This window comes from Coregonus clupeaformis, chromosome 3 (assembly GCF_020615455.1).
Source record: "Coregonus clupeaformis isolate EN_2021a chromosome 3, ASM2061545v1, whole genome shotgun sequence".
In the NCBI taxonomy this organism is placed as follows: Eukaryota; Metazoa; Chordata; class Actinopteri; order Salmoniformes; family Salmonidae; genus Coregonus; species Coregonus clupeaformis.
Genome location: NC_059194.1, coordinates 7,141,481 through 7,156,900, shown reverse-complemented (window position 1 = coordinate 7,156,900; position 15,420 = coordinate 7,141,481). Strand labels below are relative to the sequence as shown.

At 44.5% G+C, this 15,420-nt stretch overlaps 2 protein-coding genes and 1 long non-coding RNA gene across 4 annotated transcripts in view; 2 read left to right on the top strand and 1 right to left on the bottom strand.

Annotated features, from left to right (window-relative positions):
• LOC121539853 (PH and SEC7 domain-containing protein 2-like) overlaps positions 1-3,819 on the top strand; it is a 34,366-nt gene extending 30,547 nt beyond the window's left edge. The window contains exons 8-15 of one of the 2 annotated variants that reach the window (XM_045207078.1): positions 355-445; positions 627-670; positions 748-941; positions 1,195-1,265; positions 1,456-1,613; positions 2,535-2,679; positions 2,889-3,032; positions 3,541-3,819. In XM_045207078.1, coding sequence (XP_045063013.1) covers positions 355-445; positions 627-670; positions 748-941; positions 1,195-1,265; positions 1,456-1,613; positions 2,535-2,679; positions 2,889-3,032; positions 3,541-3,759 — 1,066 coding nt within the window. In that variant the 3' untranslated portion in view covers positions 3,760-3,819. The remainder of the gene's footprint in view (positions 1-354; positions 446-626; positions 671-747; positions 942-1,194; positions 1,266-1,455; positions 1,614-2,534; positions 2,680-2,888; positions 3,033-3,540) is intronic. The other variant, XM_041848510.2, reaches the window with a different exon arrangement.
• Positions 3,820-4,259: 440 nt separating this feature from the next.
• On the top strand, positions 4,260-5,712 carry LOC121545883. Its single transcript, XR_005996307.2, has 2 exons — positions 4,260-5,025; positions 5,100-5,712. It is a non-coding gene; the product is annotated as an uncharacterized LOC121545883 (long non-coding RNA).
• Positions 5,713-9,259: 3,547 nt separating this feature from the next.
• purab (purine-rich element binding protein Ab) lies at positions 9,260-15,149 on the bottom strand. The gene has a single exon (XM_041848526.2). The coding sequence runs from the start codon at positions 15,060-15,062 to the stop codon at positions 14,220-14,222; it is 843 nt and encodes a 280-aa protein (XP_041704460.1). The 5' UTR covers positions 15,063-15,149; the 3' UTR covers positions 9,260-14,219.
• Between the last annotated feature and the right edge of the window lie 271 nt (positions 15,150-15,420).

Here is a 15,420-nt window from a genome sequence, read left to right as displayed (position 1 = left end):
TTTGAGGTATAGGCCATTTCATCTGTTACATGTGTCACTTCTTGAAATCAGACATAAACAAATGCATGTGTCATATAATTAGGCAAGCCTCTACATTATTTTGTATTAAATTGCGCGAACTCCAAACATATCGTGGTGCGTGTCAGGATAGCACTTTGCTCTGAAACCTGCAGCCTTGCTGGGTTATCGGAGGGTCACGTGTGTCACTACACCCTCAATAATTTTCACTCCCTCAGCTTTGGGACACTTATGCATAAGGCGGAGGTGAGCGAGAATGCAGGGCTGAGGGAAAGGGAAGGGAGTAATTTAGGATTCAGCCTAATTGTCTGTTTCGTTCTCTGTCTCTCTTGTCCAGAACATTGGGAAGAAGATGTCTTGCCAGCAGTTCATCAGTAATCTGGACGGCCTAAACGATGGCAAAGACTTCCCTAAAGACCTATTAAAGGTACGGTAATCAATGCAAGGACAATATTGATGATAACACTTCAACTAGGCTCCTTAATATGGCTTTGCCTTACTAATGTACATTTGGTCAGATTCCAAAGTTGGCATTACTGATCCAGTTCAATGAGATGTGAGTTTTCTCTCCCACCGTTTTGATTTCTTCACTTCCTCTTCCTGTTTAGGTGCTGTATAGTTCAATAAAGAACGAGAAGCTTGAATGGGCAATGTGAGTATCCCTTCTCAGGTGTGTGTGTGTGTGTGTGTGTGTGTCCTATGTTATATCTGAAGTCTGATGTATTGCAGTGAGGAAGAGGAGTTCAGGAAGAGTCTATCGGAGCTGGTGGAGGAGCAGTGTGAGGGAGGGGGGAAGAGGGGGGTTGCCAGGGTAACGGATGGCAATAACCCTTTCATCGCCATCCCCATCCTACCCAACGCCGTCACCTATAAACATGGTGTCCTGACCCGCAAGAGCCACGCAGACATGGACGGCAAACGCAGTGAGGACACACACACACACACACATAGATTGGCTTAGGCTAGGTTGGAAGGGAATTTCTTAATGCATGAGTCGTCAGTTATTGGGATTTAAACAAGTTTAGAAATAACGGTTGTCTCACTTTCTCTCCGTATCTCTCTCTCTCTCTCTCTCTCTCTCTCTCTCTCTCTCTCTCTCTCTCTCTCTCTCTCTCTCTCTCTCTCTCTCTCTCTCTCTCTCTCTCTCTCTCTCTCTCTCTCTCTCTCTCTCTCTAGCCCCACGAGGACGGCGAGGCTGGAAGAAGTTCTATGCGGTTCTAAAGGGGATGATCCTTTATCTACAGAAGGTACCAGATACCTCTCCGTTACCATAGAAACAGACTTCTACCACTGCAGTAGGATGCAGCAGTGGTAGCTCAGCTGCATGTATGTGTGTGTGTGTGTGTCACTCTCTCTCTCCCACACACACACACACACATCCACAGTAGTAGGAGCTCTCTGACGACTTTATATGTGTGTGTCTCCCCCTGTTGACAGGATGAGTATAAGGCTGATGCAGAGCTGTGTGAGGGGGACCTGAAGAACGCTGTGCGTATCCACCATGCGTTAGCCACCCGCGCTACAGACTACAGCAAAAGACCCAACGTCCTCAAACTAAAGACCTCTGACTGGAGGGTGTTCCTGCTGCAGGCACCGTAAGACCTCTGCTACTCTGGCCTGTAGGGTAGGCCTGTTAATGGGAACAAGCTTTATGTCCCCTAATGCACTAGGTTATTTTGTCACGCAATGATAACTGACTTGATGTACAGAAATGTGGCGTTATTATTAGCCAAATATTATTAGCCTTTAGATATTTTGTTGCAACTTGTGGCATACTCGCTCTCATAATATAATAATGTATGCCATTTAGCAGACGCTTCATCCAAAGCGACTTACAGTCATACATGCATACATTCTACGTACGGGTGGTCCCGGGAATTGAACCCATTATCCTGGCACTGAAAGCGCCATGCTCTACCAACTGAGCACACACAGACACATAACTCTCTCTCTCTCGCTCTCCCTCTCTCCCTACCTCTCTCTCTCTCGCTCTCTCTCTCGCTCTCCCTCTCTCCCTACCTCTCTCTCTCTCTCGCTCTCCCTCTCTCCCTACCTCTCTCTCTCTCTCGCTCTCCCTCTCTCCCTACCTCTCTCTCTCCCTACCTCTCTCTCGCTCTCTCTCTCGCTCTCCCTCTCTCCCTACCTCTCTCTCGCTCTCTCTCTCTCGCTCTCCCTACCTCTCTCTCTTGCTCTCTCTCTCTCTCTCGCTCTCGCTCTCCCTACCTCTCTCTCGCTCTCCCTCTCTCTCTCTCTATCTCGCTCGCTCGCTCTCTCTCTCTCTCGCTCTCTCTCTCTCTCTCTCTCTCTCTCTCTCGCTCTCCCTCTCTCTCTCTCTCTCTCTCCTCGCTGTCTCTCTCTCTCTCTCTCCCTACCCCTCTCTCTCTCTCTCTCTCTCTCCCTACCCCTCTTTCTCTCTCGCTCTCTCTCTCGCTCTCCCTCTCTCTCTCTCTCCCTACCCCTCTCTCTCTCTCTCCCTCTCTCTCTCTCTCTCTCTCTCTCTCTCTCTCTCTCTGTAGGAGTGAGGAGGAGATGATGTCGTGGATATTCCGTATTAACCTGGTAGCAGCTCTATTCTCCGCTCCGGCCTTCCCTGCTGCCATCGGCTCCATGAAGACGTTCTGTAGACCTCTACTGCCCTCCTCCTCCACCCGGCTAAGCCAGGTACACACACACACAAACACACACAAACATTAGCTCATGTGTGTGTGTGTTCATACAATCACACACATGCACGATGCACACACACATTCTCTCACACATTCGGTACACACACAGCCACAAATATAGCATAGTGCACCCTAAATTGATTGTGTTATGTGATTGGCTGTTACTGGTACCTGCTGGTTGATGAGTTGCTGTGATTGGTGCAGGAGGATCAGCTGCAGTCTCACGAGGGGAAGCTGAAGCAGATGAGTGTGGAGGTGGAGGAGCACAGGAAGAGCCCGCCCTCGCCTTCTCCCAAGAGCAGAGAGTGGGAGGAGTACCGAATCAAAGAGCACTACCTCATATATGAGGTGAGAGAGTGAGAGAGGGAGAGTGAGAGAGGAGAGAGAGAGAGAGAGAGAGAGAGAGAGAGAGAGAGTGAGAGAGAGAGGGAGAGGGAGAGAGGCTACAGGTCTTCTGGCCGACACACCTTTGCGTAATATGTATAGTTTATCTTAAAGGAGACGTTGCATCTCTCTCTCTCTCTCTCTCTCTCTCTCTCTCTCTCTCTCTCTCTCTCTCTCTCTCTCTCTCTCTCTCTCTCTCTCTCTCTCTCTCTCTCTCTCTCTCTCTCTCTCTCTCTCTCTCTCTCTGCATAGGTCTGGGTAAATTTCAAATAGATGTGCTGTTGTTGTGTTGTTGCGTTATAGTTGTGACAGAATCACAATATCAATGTCCTATATCCCCATCATGAGTTCATTTGTCATGAATCCTCTTACTCTCTGTAGGGGAGCATTGTGTAATAGCTGTGTTAAATGAGTCTGATATATGCATATTTATAGTCACATTATCTTCATTCCCCCTCTCTCTCCATTGCAGAAGAGTCGGTACGAGACGTACATCAACCTGCTCCAGGCCAAGATGAGGGCAGAGACAGATGACCTGGAGAAGATAGAGGCTAGCGTGATGAGCGGGATCGGGGAGGGCCGAGGAGGGCGCGAGGGCTACCTCCGGAAGACCCAGTCCTCTCCTTCCATCAGCCAGCACGGTCTCAACAGCAGGGCTTCTGGACGCACTGGCCCGGGCCAGCAGAGTTGAGAGGAGAAACCCCTAAAAACATCATGCACCCCCGTAACTGTCCTCTGAGCCAGAGGACTCACCCCCAAACGCCTGAGAACTGGAACCTCATATCCAACCAACTCCCCCAAATCCTCCCTCCTTCCTATTTCATTGCACAGTATAGCAGTAATAATTGTTCCAGCTATACAGTATTATTGGTGTTATTTAACCAACAGCTAATTGTCGCTGGCAGTGCTTATAAGAACACTTCTAACAGAGAACACGAAGACGTGGAAGAAAGGATGAAAGAGAGGACTTACCTGCATAAAGGAAGTGACATCATAAGGAAGTGTGATGTGTAGTTTTTTGGTTTGAGGAGGTGGATGGTGGATTTCAGGGTGAAGGGGTACAGTAGCATAGTAGTAGGGCGACAAGTAGCCTAGCGGTTAAGAGCGTTGGGCCAGTAACCAAAAGGTCACTGTTTTGAATCCCCGAGCCGACTAGGTGAAAAATCAGTCGATGTGCCCTTGAGCAAGGCACTTAACCCTAATTGCTCCTGTAAGTCACTCTGCATAAGAGCATCTGCTAAATGACTAAAATGTAAAATGTAAGTAGTAACTCACACCTAATAGTGAGCCTTCAACAGGTTTCTCTGGACCATATAGAGCATGGAGACTCCTCAGTGTATCTGAACAGGCCTATGTAACAGACCTACTGTATGGGAGCCTTAATGATGATGAAGAACACTGACTCAGACTCTCAGAACTGTTATGATGATCAACTCCTTGCTGTGTAGACTATTATTGCTAAGTATTTATTGTAGACTTCTTCTTCCACTTGAACATGAGCTTCATATATGATATCAGTCTGAATGAAAGCACTGTGTCATGTTGTATAACCCCTAGTTATATGTTACTGTCTGGATACCTGTACTGCTGTTCCTCTGAGTGGAAGCTGGGATGGAGGACATTGACTGAGTATGAGCAGTAACGTTGGTTTGTTGAAGATTTTGATAAAGTGCTTTGTGCGTGTATGTGTGTGTGTGTGTGTGAGCCTGCGTACATGCGTGTGTATGTGGTTGAGGGATGGCCAGTGGACGTGGGGTTAAGGGTTAAAGGAAGCAGGTCTAACGTTAAAGGATCTGTGTTCTGTGTTGGTATGCTTTGATGCAGAAGAAGAGAAGACGTCTCTCCCTGAGTTGGAGCTGGCTCATCTTCCTGTCATATCATCATCAGATTGCAGATAAAACAATAAAAGACTGGAAGACAAAGCAGCAGGACTGCAGGGGCTGAGCAGAACATAGCGGTACACGTGGTGTAAAATCATATTCATATGGGAGACCAGAGAGAGGACACTAACCCAGCTCTCTCTCTCTCCAGGAAGGAACCATGGAAAGATAGAGGGAGGAAGGAGGGCAGTGGTTCTGCTGGACTACATTATTCTTCATCTCCATCTCTTTGTCTTTCTCCCCCCTCTCCTGACTGGACTTCAGATGGGATAGTGTCCCTAATTCATATCCCTTTCTCCACATTAAAGCGGTACGGAATCTTTGCACGTTCAGACCAGACACAGGGACTATATAGATGCTGTGTTTTTCTATTCCACAGTGATGAGACTGGGATCAGAGATCCTTAGTTCTGTTGACTGAAGTGGAATTTGGAATCAGAACTGCCATTTTATACATTATTAGTTATGTCTTTCTTACTCTGAGGACCGACCTTGTCACTTTGGCTGTTGTGCTAACTAAGCATTGTTTCCCCGATATTTTAGGGTAGAGCAGTGCTGTTGTAATATAGAATTGTGAGAAGGTTTTTTACTTTGCTGGTCCTGTCTTAAATAAATAAAAAGTATTTTTTATTTATTTAAACAAAGGAAGCTTGGGGACTGGAAATGTTACTGTATATTGTTATTTTGTTTGACAGTGTAAAGTGAAGGGCGTTTTTACTGGTTATTATAGTGCTTCCTAAAGTCACCTTTTATATACAATTGAAATTGGTGTCAATGTTTTTATTATCAATTCTACATCACTTTATCTAGAGATATTGCCTCAGCACAAAGTTTTATAAGAGAAATGTAACGCAGATGAGGAGATAACAATGTGGAAAATGTTAAAGAATGTTGGCGACTTCCATGCATACAGTAGCTAGTTCACAATTTAGCAGGAATACACATCACGTCCACATCCTGGACACAATGAGCACTTGTGAAGGTACCACTCACATCTGTAGCCATTAAATACTTTGAAAGACTGGTCATGGCTCACATCAACACCATCATCCCAGACACCCTGGACCCACTCCAATTCAAATACTGCCCCAATAGAGCCACAGATGACGCAATCTCTATTACACTCCACACTGCACTCTCCCACCTGGACAAGAGGAACTCCTATGTGAGAATGCTGTTCATTGAGGGCCGAGCACACTCCCATCCACATCGATGGGGCTGTAGTGGAGCGGGTCGAGAGCTTTGAGTTCCTCGGTGTCCACAAGGAACATGGTCCACACATACCAACACAGTCGTGAAGAAGTCACGACAATGCCTCTTCCTCCGCAGGAGGCTGACAAGATTTGGCATTGGCCCTCAGATCCTCAAAAAGTTCTACAGCTGCACCATTGAGAGCATCTTGACTGGCTACATCACCGCTTGGTACGGCAACTGCTTGGCATCCGACCGCAAGGTGCTACAGAGGGTAGTGCATACGGTCCAGTACATCACTGGGGACGAGCTCCCTGCCATCCAGGACTTCTATACCAGGCAGTGTCAGAGGAAGGCCCTAAAAAGGTCCAGCCACCCAAGTCATAGACTGTTCTCTCTGCTGTTGGTTCCAAGTCTGGAACCAACAGGACCCTGACCACAGCTTCTACCCCCAAGCCATAAGCAGGCTCTGTCGTAGCCGGCCGCGACCGGGAGACCCATGGGGCGGTGCACAATTGGCCCAGCGTCGTCCAGGGTAGGGGAGGGAATGGCCGGCAGGGATGTAGCTCAGTTGGTAGAGCATGGCGTTTGCAACGCCAGGGTTGTGGGTTCGATTCCCACGGGGGGCCAGTATGAAAAATGGTATGCACTAACTGTAAGTGGCTCTGGATAAGAGCGTCTGCTAAATGACTAAAATGTAAATGTAAAATAAGACTGCTAAATAGTTAACCAAATAGCTACCCAGACAATCTGCATTCACTCCCTTTTGCACTAACTCATTTGACTCATCACATACACTGCTGCTACTGCTTATTATCTATCCTGATGCCTAGTCACTTTACCCCTACCCAGTGGCGGCTCCTGAAAAAATTCTCAGGAGGGGCAATTTTTCTGATGATTTAGGTGACCTACACACATTTTTAAAAAGATATGTCCAGCAACAACATGAAGACAGGGGCAGCATATAAGTCAATACCAGAATCATTTATTGACTGATCTCAGGGAGTGCTCCTAATCTCAGCTTGTTACCTGTATAAAAGACACCTGTCCACAGAAGCAATCAATCAATCAGATTCCAAACTCTCCACCATGGCCAAGACCAAAGAGCTCTCCAAGGATGTCAGGGACAAAATTGGAGACCTACACAAGGCTGGAATAATAATAATAATAATAATAATATGCCATTTAGCAGACGCTTTTATCCAAAGCGACTTACAGTCATGCGTGCATACATTTTTGTGTATGGGTGGTCCCGGGGATCGAACCCACTACCTTGGCGTTACAAGCGCCATGCTCTACCAGCTGAGCTACAGAAAGTGGATACTCATGGATGCGCATCGCAATTGTAAAATGTCAACACAATTGGAGACACCACGTCATTTTTGGAGACATGTTATTGACAGTAAACTATTGTAGATGCGACTGCTAACTAAATAAAACATTTTAGCTGGCTAGCTAATCATCTTAGCTAAATGTGGGGCAAACAATTCAGTTATTTACCGTTAATTTGAGGGATTGGGGTGAAAGAAATCGAGTTACATAGTGATACTTTACGATATACTGTATTGACAATATCGCAATATAACCATATCCACCCTGTCCAAAGTCTCTACTTGGTCTCAGTTCTCCAGTAAACTTGTGATTATCAACACTAACCTCATCGTTGTGGCGGCGGACAGCTAGCCTGTATCCCTCATCCAGTTGAGTGGCAATGTTATTTTTTCGTTCGTACCATTTTTTTGGGAAAATCCTCGGGTGTAGGACTTCCCCCTTTAGTAGAAACCTGTTGAATTATTAAATTTGGTCTGGGAGGTCCTAATTGTTTCAGTTGCCAATTTATCTTCATTTGTTCGCCGACAAAAAGAAATTCTTTCAAAGACACAATCGAGTTGCACTGAAGCCTAGCCATGTTGATAGTAGTAGTGAATTGATTGACGCTGCTACCCTCTCTTTTCTTAGTTACGTTCATGTGACGAAAGCGCGTAAGTGCAAGCCCACAGACACCCATTGAGATTGTATTGAAGGCTCTGAAATTTGAAAAAAATAGATTTTACATGGGAGTCTATGACAGAAGTTCTGGGCGATTTTCAATCTGACTGAAATCGCCCCAAAAGGGGGTGGAGCCATTTGAAGCACGACTTTAGCCTGATTCGACATTTAGTGGCAGTGTGGCACTGTGGCAGATCAGACGTATAGATTACAACACTGATAACTACTGTTGCCGTGATATAATTGATTAGAAAAAAAATCCCTTCCTTTTCCCGTTTGGCAGTGCGTCGCCCATATCGCCCTATTGAACAGGCCGCCCCTGCCCCTACCTATATGTACATATCTATCTCAATTACCTCATATCGACTCGGTCCTCATACCCTGTTTACATAGCCAAGTTATCGTTATTGTGTATTTATTCCTCGTGTTATTATTTTTCTATTTTTCTCTGCATTTTTGGGAATGTAAGTAAGCATTTCACTGTTAGTCTACACCTGTTGTTTATGAAGCATGTGACAAATACAATTTGATTTGATTGTCTCTCAAATACATGGTAACAGTTGTTGGTTAGCTAGCTAGGGAGTTTTTTTTTGCCATATTAGCATTGACATGAAATCAGTCAAAACACCTCAAAACAAGATAAAGACATGGTATCAAGAACAAGATAAAACTAGCTGAAAAGAGCCACCTACGATTCCCCACATGGCAGCCTCTTGTCATTGTTGCTAGCTATCTGACCGTTCAGTCATAACAAAGCACGGATTCCGGCCCCATCGACGCGTGCACGTTATTTTCGTGATGTTGTCAGCCAACCTGTCTATTCTTGTCAATGCGACGTGCACGGTATTCATTCTTCAACACCTTTGACAGCGCCAACTTTGCGCATCAACAACACGTGCTCGAAATGGCACAAATAGGCCTACTTCAGCGCCATGGACAGCACCAATGTCGCATATCGCCATCACCAGCACCTTGAAATGTGCCTGACATCTCTTCTAGCAAACTTCACGTTTCACCAGCAGGTAGGCCTATTGCTACCACTACCAGTACTCCTAAATTGAAGTTATTTGGACCATTATGAATAATATTTTCCATGGAACTTTTAGTCAGACACTCTGTAAAGACACAAGAGCATGAGGAATGACTGTTTATTGCAATTAGTCATTTTCAGACGACAAAGGCTTTCCAACATTAAAACAACAATGTACAAAACAGCACACTTTTTGCCATCAATGGAAATTTAATAAGGTAGTGAAAGTACATAAACAAAGTAATGAAGTACAGTAAGATACAAGTTATGATGTCAAATGTAGGATGAGCAGATTTTTCAAAGCCAAATTAAGCACCATCTTCATGTAGTCAGGAAAGGCCATAATTCAGTAAGAACTACTCTAGAATGTATGGGAGAAGAAGTTAAACATGGTACATCACAGTTTTCAGACCTTTTTACCAACTAAAAAATAACAATATTGGTGTAACACTACTTTATCATGCAATTTACTTTAGTAAACCTTCTGAAGCACAGACAAAATATACTTCAATAAGTAGAAGAACTCGATACATCTCTGTCCAGCAATGTCACAAAGCCTGGAAAGTCATTTATACTCTCTGAATGTGAGATCCCTATCAAAAATAATATGCTGATTTTTTATTTTCTTAATATATCTAAAGTGCAAGTATTTATCCATTTTATTCTATGCTTTCTGTAAGTATAAAATACAAAAGAAAAAAAAACAGAAATATGCTTTTCCTGTTTATATGTTATATTTTTCTGAAAGGAGGATCATCATATACACACACACCACAGGTAAAATATTTTGAAAGGTGCAACATCTCATATAGGGTTGATAAAGGGGTAGTTAGACCATACGGTGACATGGGATATGTTCATTGTGCATTGACCCCCTTCTTCCCCATTGACTTTTATAGATCCTTTTCCCAATGTCTCGTCCCTGTACATAACGGTAGCCTATACAGTCTGCATACATGAAGGACTCTGCATTGGTATGTGCAAAACAGAATGCGTGCTGAGCTAGTAATGGTCAAGGTGACTGTTGGCTTCACAAACAAGATTGTGATTAGCCTTGCCCATATTATAGACTTTGTCTGTGAGTGATTGGTCTGAACTTGAAGGACCAGTGAAACATCATAGCGACAATAGAACACTGAAACTAGATCAGTGGAACTGAAGAAAACAAACATCAGATGAATGGATCTTTAAACAGCTTGGTAGAATGAATGGAAGTTAGAATCTGTTTTGGAATTCTAGTGGGAGAGATTCCAGAAGAGCACACCTCCAAAGGGACTGGTAGAGGTGGTTACCATGGTCATGCAGCTGTTGTTTAGATCACAACACACATTCCCACTATTAAGTACAAATAAGAAGAACAAAACACTTCAAATAGATCATAAATTCTAAGACATCTCTCTCTGATGCAAACCGCACAAGCACCATCACCACCACCAATGTTACACTGAACTAAACTAGCAATTTCAATCAACCCACTGCAGGTTTTGATTATGGGACAAAAACACCTGGCGTCCATTTTGTGCCCCATTGATTAACTGTGCCATGTGAGCAACATGGCGAAGACATCCGCTCTAAACCGTGGCAGTTGGTTCCGACCCAACACTGTGTTGTTCCTTTAAAATAGGCAGTATTCTAGAATCTATTACACAGAACCACTCCACTCCGGAACCAGAGCTGACCCAGTAGCACCTTGTGAACTGACCAAAAAAATTAAACTTTTTTTTTTTTTTTATGTGCGTTTTACAGAGCGAGGCATACAAACGTAAAATGTGAGCTGAATGAGTTAGAATTATGGCCCGACTTGATCAGATCCGCTTAAGCCAACATCCGCATAGCTGATGTTTTGAAGGAGTCGGAGGTGGAACTGCGTTAGAGCTGTCAAATCCACAACCAGCTCCTGGCATTATACCTAAAGCGGACGTTGCCATTGGCTGCACGGAGTCACATTAACAGAAATCTCATGCAGCCATATTTACAAGTTTGAACACTGGAATGTGAAATGTAATCTCCAGCTCGATTAAGCTGATAGAAATCCTCATTAAATGTTTAATGATTTTCAACTTGAGCGTCATTATTTCTATATAGCCTACACTTTCTCGTTCTAAACTTCTAACGCGAGTGGGACGGGTGTGGCTTCGTGACAATGATCTCAAGAGGAGCTGCTCACTTATTTGACAGCTCCAACGCAGTTCCACTTCCGACACCGCCAAAACATCAGCTATGCGGGTGTTGGCTATCGCCAGTTAACGCTTGATCTGATTGACTCTAGCCTTAGTCTCTCTAGGATTGGACAATAAGAGAGTTGTGAAAATGGCGTATTGAATTTCCAGACTTAATGTCTCGCATTTAAAGCCTGAATTCAATCAAGCCTATACTGTGTAGAAATAGCATTTGGTCTTTCACAGCAGTAGTGGAGGTTTGACTGAATTCTGGCTTCAAATGTGCTCTATATATGTGGGGCACAATGTAGCAGGTAAACTGTGGATTTTACTCTATGTAAAGGATCTCTCTGACATTCTGGGGCAGTGTTAGGGAATATAATATTCTCAAGAAGAGGAGAGAAACCCATGAAGCTTTAATGCTGGCCTAGTAAAGGGCCATATAATAGGGGCCCCATGTATCTCCAGGCCTCTTTCTTACAATTGTAACTCGACCCAATCCAAATGTATGGTGGAATTATAGCAGACTACTGCTCAGTCTGTCTTCAACATCACGCCAGCCGGCCTGATGGCAGTACAGTACAGTGCAGTAGGTTTAGATCTACTAAACTAATCCAAGCCACCCTGTGATGCTCTAAATCCAGCTACTGATGGTTAACCTAGCTGGCTGATTGTTAATCAACGCTTAAAGAAATCCTCTATGGCATTGTTTACTGGTGGACCGAGAGAAAGAGATGCTGGGTAACTGTCAAAATGATTCCGTCTTCACCCCAGGCAGAATGGTTGGTAACTTCATTATCAGGGCAACCCCCTCTGTCACCGCATCAATTTGTTGACATCGTGTCATTTTCGTTTTATCCAAGTAAAACTAAAGTTTCATGATACTACTCAATTAAATTATAAGACACTCAGAAGGGGGAGGACTGTGCTTCTAACACTGACCTGGAGATGAGGAGATAAGCTTTCTGATTTGTGAGGGGAGGATTAGCTTTGTCACTTTGTTTCTGTGGAAAGAGAAACACCAGAAACTTGCCTACACTCACTAAAACACAGTGGGGTTACTGTATATGAAAGTGATGGGAAATCTCACACTAGTTTGAAACCTTTTCACTTAAGTGCAGAGAAAGACTTCACATTTCTGTAACAATGCAGAATTCAGCCTCATGCTTTTCAAATATCAATCACATATATATTTGCCTTTTTTTTGTCTATACAACATACAATGCCACGATTGGCATGTACAATATTGCACACTATAATGTAATGTCCTCACTGTCTGTCATCACCCTGTGTAGGGGGAGACTGCTGCTCTGACAACATCATGTGGAGAGTAACGTTGAGACATCAAATAATGCAAAGTTACAAATTAGATCGACAAGCCCGGTCTACTTTGTTTTATATTGGGGCTGTAGCACCATAGAAAGATACTGCCTTGGCCTTTTGGCCTACATCCAGAAAACCCTCACAAGGGGCTCTTAGGGCATCCATCCATCACCCCTCTCTATCTCATCCCCACTGACTGACTACTGTATACGTCCAGTTACATTTTACATGGTGCAAGAGGTGGACAGACTCAACCTCACATCTCTGATGGCTATCCATGCTCACATTAGAAGTGCTGCTGCTGTTGCTGTTCTAGAGGCCATTGTCTGCTCACCTCGCCTGTGGAGGGAGACAGATAGACTACAGAAAAGGGCCTCTCTGGTTTGGATGGTTAGTGTTGACCAATAGCCATACAGCAAGCAGTACAGTACTCACAAATGAAAACATACAGCGGTCGAGAGAGATATCATTAACATCGACCACAATGTGAAGCACGTAAACGAGTGGAGTGTATAAGGCACCAGGTTGTTCTGACGTCAGAGAGGATGCGCCCTCGCGGCTCAGCATGCATGTAGCCGCGCGCTGATGTGTCTTTTTACGCGTCTCGCGCTCCCATCACTGGTTGAGCATCTGGTTTTTGCGCCATTCCACCCTCCCCCCGAAAAAGAAAACTCGCCCACAGAAAACGTGGGCATTTTAGGATTTAAATACAGCTGATTCACAAAATCATAATTAGTATATCTAAGTTAGCACTTTTTTTTATCTAACCATTGTTCCAAATTTGAATGGACATGGTGCAAAGGGTTGATATTCAATAGTAAAGATGCTTTTATCCCGTTTAGGCCTATATAGACTCTGCTCTCCTCATAAAGACTCCATAATGTAGGCCTATGACATGATAGAAACGCTTTTCATAGCTACATTTTCGATCAAATAAAACACTATTACTTTCCCAAATGACTTTTTAAAAGAGATATAGGCCTACGCATATTGGCAGAAGTGTCTATTTTTTCAGTCTGTGCGTTGCATTCTGCAGTACACGTTAATTGATAGCGCTTTACTTTTTATTTCCTGCGTACCTTATACTAATAAACTACAACTGATTTTAGATGTTGGATTGGTAAAGTAATTTATCATTTATTATATATATATATATATATATATCTTTGTGCTGATGTCAATTGTTGGTTTACATGGAGATCGTCGTAATTTCCATGTAGGCGTATACCCCGGCTTTTGTTTTTTTCGATTTGCACTTTGGAAACCTTTTCGAAATAGCTTGGACGTGTGCAAAATCGGTTTGTTTGTTATAGCAATAAACACTCTGTTCATTGTCATTTTAATCAAGTAGGAAACAGTTCATATTTTACAGTTCAAACAAGTTATTGATAGCAGCGGCTTACTGTTAAAATGGTTCCAGCAATGAGCAACGAGACAGTAGGCTACTGCCTGTCTGACTGTGAAGGTTGTGTGTGGGGTGGTTCCCTTGGATTTCTCTCTTTATATTTTACAGTAAAAGTCTGATTATAAAGTCTGTTGTTTGTTGTTATTTATTTATTTCTGCTCAAGCCGGTAATCCGTCAATCATCGTCCCCGTCGTCACCATGTTGGCCCTCCGGTAGGAGTTCGGAGGCCCGTTTCTCTCTACTCCGCTCCTGGATCTTTCTCATCTCCTCGGCATATTTACAGAACGTGTTGCCGAATTTGGACCACACTTTGCACGGAACAGTGATGGAGTTCCGGTAGGTAGGCTTCACCTCGCTGACCCGCATGAACACTCCGTACTTGTTAGAACCCACGTCGAAGAAAAAGCGTTTGTTGTCAACAGTCAAGGAAGTGCCCTCGGGTAGTTCTGCCGGATCCTCGTCCACACCATAATCATCGATGAGTTTGGCCAAAGCGTCACGGAACTCGATAAGTCCCTGCGCTGGAAGCGCGATGGTCTGGCCTTGTGCACTTCCCAATCCGGGCCCCCGATTAACGGTCTGACGGATCCTTAGGAACCGCCCCCTCTGGTTCTCTTTCAGATCCATGTAATATTTGCGATTCTCTCGCACTAGAAATTCGCTCTTGAGGGCACGCCGGGGCTCATCCTGCACTATGTCCGGGTTGCTCGGGCCCAGCTGGGCGTAATGTTCGATGAAGTCCCCGAGATAGTCACGGAACTCCACTGCCACTGACATAGAGAGAGTGAGGCGGCTCTTATTTCCCCCAGCTCCGACCTCCGCTATCTTTAGGAAGCGGCCTTTTGCATTCTGCTTCACGTCGAGGTAGAAGCGCTTATTCTGGATGTCGACTCGCTTCGACGCGAGCTCCTCGGTGTCGTGTTGCAGTCTTGCGGCGGCGCCCATCGCGCCCGGAGGCAGGGAGCCGGGGCCTGTGGCCAGCCCTCCGTGGTCACTGCCACTGTCTCTGTCCGCCATGATGCTGCCTCCTGCTTACCTTCCACCGTCTCCCTCAGCCTGCTGCAACCTCGACTGCCCGTCAACCACACCGACGATATCGCGAGAGCCCTTCGCTTTAGAAAGGAAATGAAAGTAGTCTACTGTAGTTCATATTACACACTGTTCTGAGAGGGGTGTGTTCAAGACATACAAGTTTGCGCCTAAACTGTGCAGCAGCTGCATATAATTCAGTAACGTTGCAACTAAATTGAAGCTTTTCACAATGTGTGATGATGCAATGCATCATTATAATGTCCCTCATTTTTAATTTCCTGTTAATAATATAAAATCATGATCTTGCACAACATTGCCTATACTATACTTCCACTGGTCATTA